Raw genomic sequence first — 7,768 nt, forward strand, 5'->3', positions numbered from 1 at the left:
TTCTTACAATAAATAAAATTAAAATCAAAATATACATATATAAATATTGAAAACGAAAATGTAAAACAACCCCCGTAATACGGGGGGGATAAAATCTAGTTATATATATTATAGATCCTAAAAATGGTAGATTTTGTATAGCTAGGATATCAAAAGAACTGTGTGAGGAATTCACCTTTATATTGAAGCAATTCGTTCGAATGACATCAAATAATTGAATAAGATACAAAATAATTTTTAATTTTCAAAAACCAAGCAATATTTCTTTCTAGTGAAATTTGAGTTGTTAACTCAATGTATTGAAATTAGCCCAAATAAATGATTTCTGAACCAACAAACTGATCAGGACGAAACGCCGTGAGGTTTTATAAACAATTACAACAATTTACTGTATCCTATGCAGTTATATCGCTATCATGATATTCATCTAGTAGCAAACTCAGTAGCTATTGAAATTCTAAGATCCTAACGAATTATAAGATGCTACCGCATCCTGGTTGCTACTAAATTTATCTGCTACCACTGAACTAAGTTGCTATTGCTAATCAAATATGCTACCGACCTTTAGTCTTGGTCGACCTTCAGTAGTTACCGGCCTTTAGTAACCAAGTTGCTACTGATCACTAGCAATTTTTTGGTTAAGTCTAGTAACTTTAAAAGATTATTCCTCATCATCCATACACGAAGCCAGCCATAGGCATTACCCCGTGGGCTCCACAAGGAAGGTACCATGCCAGGGTAGTGCCCATTAAACGAGTGTGTACTCTATAGTCTACACCTCCTAACCTGTATCAAAGTTTTTTTTTTAATAACTTTTTATTTGGTCTACAACTCTGCTGATCTAAAAATAGTCCGATAACACCAAATCAGTTACATGTAATTCAGTTGTAATTCCAATTTTAATCTTGTTAGAGTTTTGTGTACAAAAAGGGACCTTACAAGTAGAATATAAAATTATGTCAATGCTTATACTTAAGAAAATGTGATTAATTAGAATAGTTGGTGTGCACAAGAGTTTATGTCCCATTTACCTACTTACATGACCCATGTCATAAATTATTTTGGACATATGGATTTCACATCTTGTTATGGAAAGGGAGAAACATCCATAATTTATTAAAGAAATAACAGAAGGGCAGCCCAAAATTGTTAGTTTTAATGACACACTTCACCACTATATATCTCCCTACACACTGCACTCACAAAACCACTTCAAATCTAAGTTTTAACTTTGCAACCTAGAATCATGAAACTTGGTATCAACCCGGTTCAACCATTCACACCGATGGTTAACCGACCGCTAGAGCCATTGTGTCAATCGCATTGCACCATTCCCATGAAGACGGTGGTTATACTCAAGCTCCCGCTAAATGGGAAAGATTGGTTAATGATTCTAGAGAAGGTTGTCATACAAGGCTATTGAATCCGCTCCGTAATAGATGGAAGGAGTACCATGGGTCCCAAGACTGGGAAGGCCTGTTGGACCCACTTGATGACGGTTTACGCAGTGAGATCATGCGGTACGGGAGTTTTGTTGAGGCGGCATACCAATGCTTCGATTCCGATCTATCATCACCAAGTTACGCCACATGTCGGTACGCACGCAACTCGATGTTGGAAGGGGCTGGTGTTTATGGAAGCGGGTACTGTGTGACCAAAAATTTACATGCCACGTCATCAATTCCAATGCCACGTTGGACTGGTCAAATGGGAGTGCGATCCAGTTGGATTGGCTATGTGGCAGTCTGTGAAGATGAAAAGGAGATATCGAGGCTCGGTAGACGAGACATAGTCATTTCATTGCGTGGGACCACAACTTGTACAGAGTGGCTCGAGAATCTAAGAGCTACTTTGACAAGTTGCCCGTTTGGCAATGCCAATGATGACGGCTCAATGGTGGAAACCGGCTTTTTAAGCCTGTACACTTCTAGCACATCAGTATGTCCAAGCTTACAACAATCACTACGAGACGAGATTTCAAGACTAGTTCAGAAATATAACAATGAGCCAATAAGTTTAACCATCACCGGCCACTCGTTAGGAGCTTCACTAGCAATTTTAGCTGCCTACGACCTCAAAACCACCATCAAACACGATTTACATCTCTCTGTTATCTCGTTCGGTGGCCCTCGGGTTGGAAACAAGAGTTTCAGACAGAATCTAGAACGACAAGGAACGAAGATTCTACGAATAGTGAATTCGGATGACCTAGTTACAAAAGTACCAGGTTTTTTTGTGGAAGATAATAATGACGTGGCACAAGAAAAGAAAGGTCGATGGATGCAGAAACACGTTAGAGACAACCAATGGGCGTATGCTAACATAGGCCACGAGTTACAACTCAGCAGTCGAGCCTCGTTAAAGTTAAACAGTATGAATTTGGCCACGTGTCATGATCTAAAAACATACCTGCATCTGGTAAATGGTTTTGTGAGCTCAACTTGCCCAACTAGTGCAGGAATGATGCTTGAAAAAGCCACTACTGTTCCCTTCACACAATAATTTTTTAAATTACTTCTTTTTTTTTTAAGAGAAAAGGTAGTTAGATATATACAACATTACCCCTGAATATATTATATTATTTAGTCTCATGTTTAGGTTTCATTTTTTTTTGTGACATCAATTAAATGGTGTCCAACACACATTTTGAACAATTTACATTCATCTTGTTTGACATGTTTTAAGCCTCACTTGCATAAAGCACATGCAGGTGCGAGACGAGAGCATCACGCTACTCGGTATCAACTAAATAAAACTGTCCAAATTAACGTTGTTATATGTATGATTTTAAAAATGTATCAAATAATCCATGTTTCTTTTGCAATGAAATTACTAATTTGATAAATAAGTTTTGATGAGTTTTTTTTTTCAAAACAAACGCTGCAGGTCTTTGAAGCACAAATGACACCAAATCAAACAAATTTTGATTTTTTGACATTTTTATATTTTTGTTATTGCTAAAACTGTAGTTAAATAGAAACATACAATGCAAACTACCAATAAATCAATTAAATCGTAAACAAAAAATGATCCTAAGAAATAAGAATACCCTTATTTAAGTTTAAAATTATTTAACTGCATCTTTACTAAAAAGTTAACTTATACAGTGAAGCGACAAAACTCTAGTTTGACTCTGACTCAAACTCAAACTATAGTATATGAACTAAGCTTGAACGCAGGTGGCTTACATAAAACTGAAGCAGGGAAAGATGGTATTTGAAGTTTAACCGGAAAAAATATATAAAAAAAATAATGTTTACAGAATTAAGATTTTATTAACTCATAATGATATGAACATGAGAAGGACAAAACAAATATGAAAAAGAACAGCTAATGTCTACCTTAAACAATAGTGCTCTTGTTTATTTTTGAAGACTTGAGGATGGAAATCTCCCCTTTATATTATCACTGATTTTTACCAGTCATACCTGCAACCACCTGCATTGTTTTAGTCGATTATCAGTTAAAATAAAAACTCAAATTATGCAATTCATTTGTCAGTTTCATGTTTCATGCAATGATAAACAAACACAAGTTTACATGTGTCTATGTGTGCTTGTATCACTACATATGTATTCATGTGTATTATATGTATATATATACGTGTACAACCAATATGCAATTCTCAAATTGGTTCTGTATTGAACGTCTATATGTGTGTGTGTACAACCAATATGTAATACTCACGTCGTTTAACACAGGTTTGCGAGCTTGCTTGGATGGTTCAAATGAGTCCAGCATAGGTTTCACCACAGCAGGAAGAAAGAGGCCTAAAAGTAACAATAACAAGTAGGTGAATTAAAATACATTTAAAAAAACAGTATTTATTTGCAAAAAAAAAAAAAAAAAAAAAAAAACTTGATTGTTATCAAGAAAATAGAATCAAAGTAGATCAAACTCCCAAGATAAGTCACACTTTCTAAGATCGATAAATCAGTTTGATAATTCAAGTTGAAAGCCCTGCTACAAGACTGATCACGGGTAAGGCCCGGTTCTAAAACAGGTTAAGACCGGTGTGCAGGCCCTAAAGCCCGGTCCCTAAGTCATCTCCACGTAATATAAAACTTCATATCTTTTTAAGTTAAAATGCCTTTTACACATTATGTCTCTCGTCATTTATTCATCTATATATATATTTTTAGTAAATTTCTTTTTTCCATGCAACGTAATTTGTATTTTTCTGATCAAAATGTATCGAAAGTACTTTTTCCGCTGTTTCATCTAATTCAATCCACATGATCAACCCGACACGACCCAGGTTCGTGGTTACAACAAGTGGCTGGCAGCATTGGCCATCCTTAACGGGCTTGTCTAATGCGGGCCAGCAACATATCTTGGTTCGGGCACCACGATCCTGACACTTTGGGTCTAGATTAGACATAAATGTGAAATTAAATTGATACGTGTCGTTTTAGTTTATTTCGGGTTTAAATACTTTGCATTCTATAGGGGTGTAATATGGATTGTTTTTATTTATGGGGGTCAAGTTTGTAAGTCTTGTTTATATAATGAATGAATCGACTACCGGAGGGTATTCAGAATTTGAGTCAAATCTTCTTCATCTCTTTACGGTTCTAACCCTATCATAAATTTTGGGCGAGAGGATACTATCATACTAATAATCAATAAAAGCTTTCAATTATGTACACCTGAACCGATAACATATAATGACAACAGGATGATGAAACACAGATTAATGATAATCATAGATCGTAATAATATTATTGAACGAATTGCATCCAATTGATAAAATTAGGGTTAATATAATAATAAAAGGGGGAAAATGAAATGCGAATGTACCAACGCCACCGATGAGACATGAAGCAGCAACAATTGGCTCTTTAACTACAAATATTTTAAGCTTCTCCATCACCGCCATTTTTATTTCTTTCTCTCAATTTCTCGATCTCCCTGTTCTGTTGTAATGTGGCAGGGGTAGTTATTGTTGGCGGGTACCCGGTTGGTTCGAGTCGGGTTTGAATGCATAAAGCGATCCAAATACCCAACCCGGGTCCATTTATCAATTATGTCCTTAGAAAGCGGATGGATGCCAGTTGACGAAACCAAAAAGACCAACATAAAACCGAGAAAACTAATAAAGACAAACGGAATTAGAATTCAGCGGTTCGGTTTTAAGTTTTAGTAAATGCCGAAATATCAGTTTTGTATTTTGTGAAAAAACCAATTTGTTTAATTACTCTTTTGTTGAATTGTTTATGTTTTATAAACTTGGATAGTTGTTTTATTTTTAACATTAATCGGTTATGTTTTATTGATTTGGATGAAATTAAATTATTTTAAATGTGAGTATTTTTTATTAGTTTTTAGTATTCTTGCCCAAAGCGTACAATATTCTATTGGTTATTACTTTTTTTTATTTCCAAAAATATTAAGGCCAAATTTCAAAATGTCATGCATCAAATTTCTTTGGCCTGAAAATTACTAGCCCGATTAGTAAAACCGAATTGAGCTGGAAAACCGGAACCCAAAACTTATAAAGTGGCATACAATATATTTAAATACTTCATACATAAAAGATGAATTCAGTTAATCGTTTATGTAATATTCAATTATTTATCGAAGCAAACCAAACGAATGGCTTCTATTATTCATTTGTTCAACCAGTTCTAACGTCTTGTCCAACATTACTCCATAAAAAAAAGGACCTTTTTTGGTGACAAACATTCAGTCTAATATGGCATCCCATAAGAAGAGTGCAACTAGTTATCACTTTGAGTTTTTACAGGCAAATATTTGTTTGTTTTGCTCGAAATGAGCTTGTGGCATGCTTTTGATTACTCAGTAGGAGACTTTAAACAAGGTAAACCAACTAAATTGTTTCCAGCAAAGTTCCTTCATCCACAACAAAAAGTAGTCAAAATCGCTTGAACACGTTGATAAAAATTGATGATGACATTTTTTATAAACCCAGCATTTTCTCTGTTAAAGCCGGATGTGGGATTTACTTTAAACTCACATCATCTAATTTTTAGAATGACATCACTGTTCGTAGAGGCATTCTTTAAACAAAGTCGAATCAACTTATCAAGTACAAACGTTAAATTACAGGTGAGGCAAACGCTTTTGCTAGATGTCATGTTACTTCTAAGAAGGTAACACACTTAACACTAAACTTGAATGTGATTAAAGTGTTTTAAACAATCTTGTGAAATAATTGTTCATAATGTTGATCTAAGTGACTAGAAAAAAGTCAAGAAGAAAATGTGATTTAGACCTAAAAAATGTTGACATAATCCATGTTTAATATTAAAGAGCTGAACTCAAGACAATATAGAAAAAAAGATGGAGCAAAAATGTTTTTAACAATACCATGTAATAGACTTCTAAACAACATAAAACAAATAGGTAGCAGATCAAAGATCAAGTACCCAAAGGCTTGCAAACGATACGCTGTTTAAACTAAAACACACAAATAAAAGCCGTCTAATCAAATAAGCCGAACCCCATATCATCGTCACTCTCTTCCTTGGGCTCTTCCTGTATAAACAGAAAACAAAAAACCCGTTAGGCAACCCAAATTAATCAAAACCAAAAATATATATAAACAAAATATAAACGTCACCTTCTTCTCTTCCGGAGGAGGAGCGAAGGCAGCTGCACCTCCACCAGCAGCAGGAGCAGCCGCAACTGGTGCACCGCCACCACCCCCTCCAGCTCCAACGTTTGCGATAAGGTCACCGATGTTTTTCTTCTCCGCAAGTTTGGCAAACAAACTTGGCCAGTAGGATTCACACTCAACATTGGCTGCTTTCAAAATGGTAGCGATCTTGTCAGCCTGAAAAATACACAAAAGCAAACAAAAAATTAGTTCGTAATTAGTTTCAACACAAAATTAACGCCTTCAATATGACAAATAAACAAGTACCATATTTGCCACTGGTTCCAAAACAAGAAAAAATGTAGTTTATGATGACTAATGAAGATTGATTAGAGCCAAATACAACACTCATTTCCTAATCAATTAATCTATTCCATCCTTTCGAATGAAAACAACATTATAAACATCAAATTATAGCCAATGCTTTCCTGACCATAATTTGTTTATCCATCATGGTCACAAAAACAGCCGCTTCACTTTTTGGCATTTGAAATACTGTTTTCACTTGAAAATTTAAGAAAAGATTTAACTATTAGAAAATAATGTTCTCAAGGGCTCTCTACAATCTTCATTTGTTACCCTAAACACATAATATTATGTTGAAACAAGTTGCAAACAACAATTATATAAATATCCAAATCATGCTTCCTAATTTAAATATTTCATCAACAACATGAAAACATAAGAAATGAATTACTAACAGTGACAGTAATGCCATCATCAGTGAGAATCAAAGTAGCATAAGTGGAAGCAAGCTCTCCGATCGACATGCTTCTCTGTCAAGCAATAACAAATCCTTAAATAAAAAACAGTAACAAAAAACATAAATCATATGTTTTAAACAAACTAATTATAAAACACATGTGAAGAGCAAATGTACCTGAACGAAAGAAGATCAAGATTTTTGTGACTGAGAGAAACAACTCTGCCGCCTTGTAGTGTGTAGTGTTTATTGATGAAAAAACCCTAGGGTAATATTGATGACTGGACTGGGCTTTAAGCATTTTACTTTTTGAAGGGATTTCAAAATGGGCCAAAGTTTATGATTCAACCAAGCCAGTTGGGTAAGTGGGCTTGTCCAAGCTTTTGGAATATAGATTTGGGTTTTTTAGCACTTGCTAATAGAGGTGTACAAAACCGGTTTTAAAC

The 7,768-nt window shown here is 34.8% G+C and overlaps 2 protein-coding genes and 1 pseudogene across 3 annotated transcripts; 1 reads left to right on the plus strand and 2 right to left on the minus strand.

Moving 5' to 3' along the window:
- Positions 1–1,026: 1,026 nt before the first annotated feature.
- On the plus strand, positions 1,027–2,559 carry LOC143600751 (phospholipase A(1) DAD1, chloroplastic pseudogene; annotated as a pseudogene).
- On the minus strand, positions 2,268–4,931 carry LOC143600752 (uncharacterized). Of its 2 annotated transcripts, XR_013147531.1 has the most exons (4): positions 4,801–4,931; positions 3,688–3,770; positions 3,342–3,438; positions 2,268–2,415 (listed from the first exon to the last, which is right to left on the minus strand). XR_013147531.1 is itself a non-coding variant. In XM_077078347.1 (3 exons), exons 1-3 carry the CDS (start codon positions 4,877–4,879, stop codon positions 3,406–3,408), a joined length of 195 nt encoding a protein of 64 aa, XP_076934462.1. In that variant the 5' UTR covers positions 4,880–4,931; the 3' UTR covers positions 3,267–3,405. The 2 variants fall into 2 exon arrangements, 1 of the variants encoding a protein (XP_076934462.1); XM_077078347.1 differs by lacking the exon at positions 2,268–2,415 and having other exon boundaries at positions 3,267–3,438.
- A 1,384-nt stretch (positions 4,932–6,315) lies between these two features.
- On the minus strand, positions 6,316–7,522 carry LOC143600754 (large ribosomal subunit protein P1w-like). The gene is made up of 4 exons (XM_077078348.1): positions 7,500–7,522; positions 7,321–7,393; positions 6,584–6,796; positions 6,316–6,498 (listed from the first exon to the last, which is right to left on the minus strand). The coding sequence occupies exons 2-4, from the start codon at positions 7,387–7,389 to the stop codon at positions 6,445–6,447; spliced, it is 336 nt and encodes a 111-aa protein (XP_076934463.1). The 5' UTR covers positions 7,390–7,393; positions 7,500–7,522; the 3' UTR covers positions 6,316–6,444.
- Between the last annotated feature and the right edge of the window lie 246 nt (positions 7,523–7,768).

Source organism: Bidens hawaiensis, unplaced genomic scaffold, assembly GCF_021521415.1.
Source record: "Bidens hawaiensis isolate Kalapana, Puna unplaced genomic scaffold, B.hawaiensis_p1.1 tig00054865_1, whole genome shotgun sequence".
NCBI lineage: Eukaryota > Viridiplantae > Streptophyta > Magnoliopsida > Asterales > Asteraceae > Bidens > Bidens hawaiensis.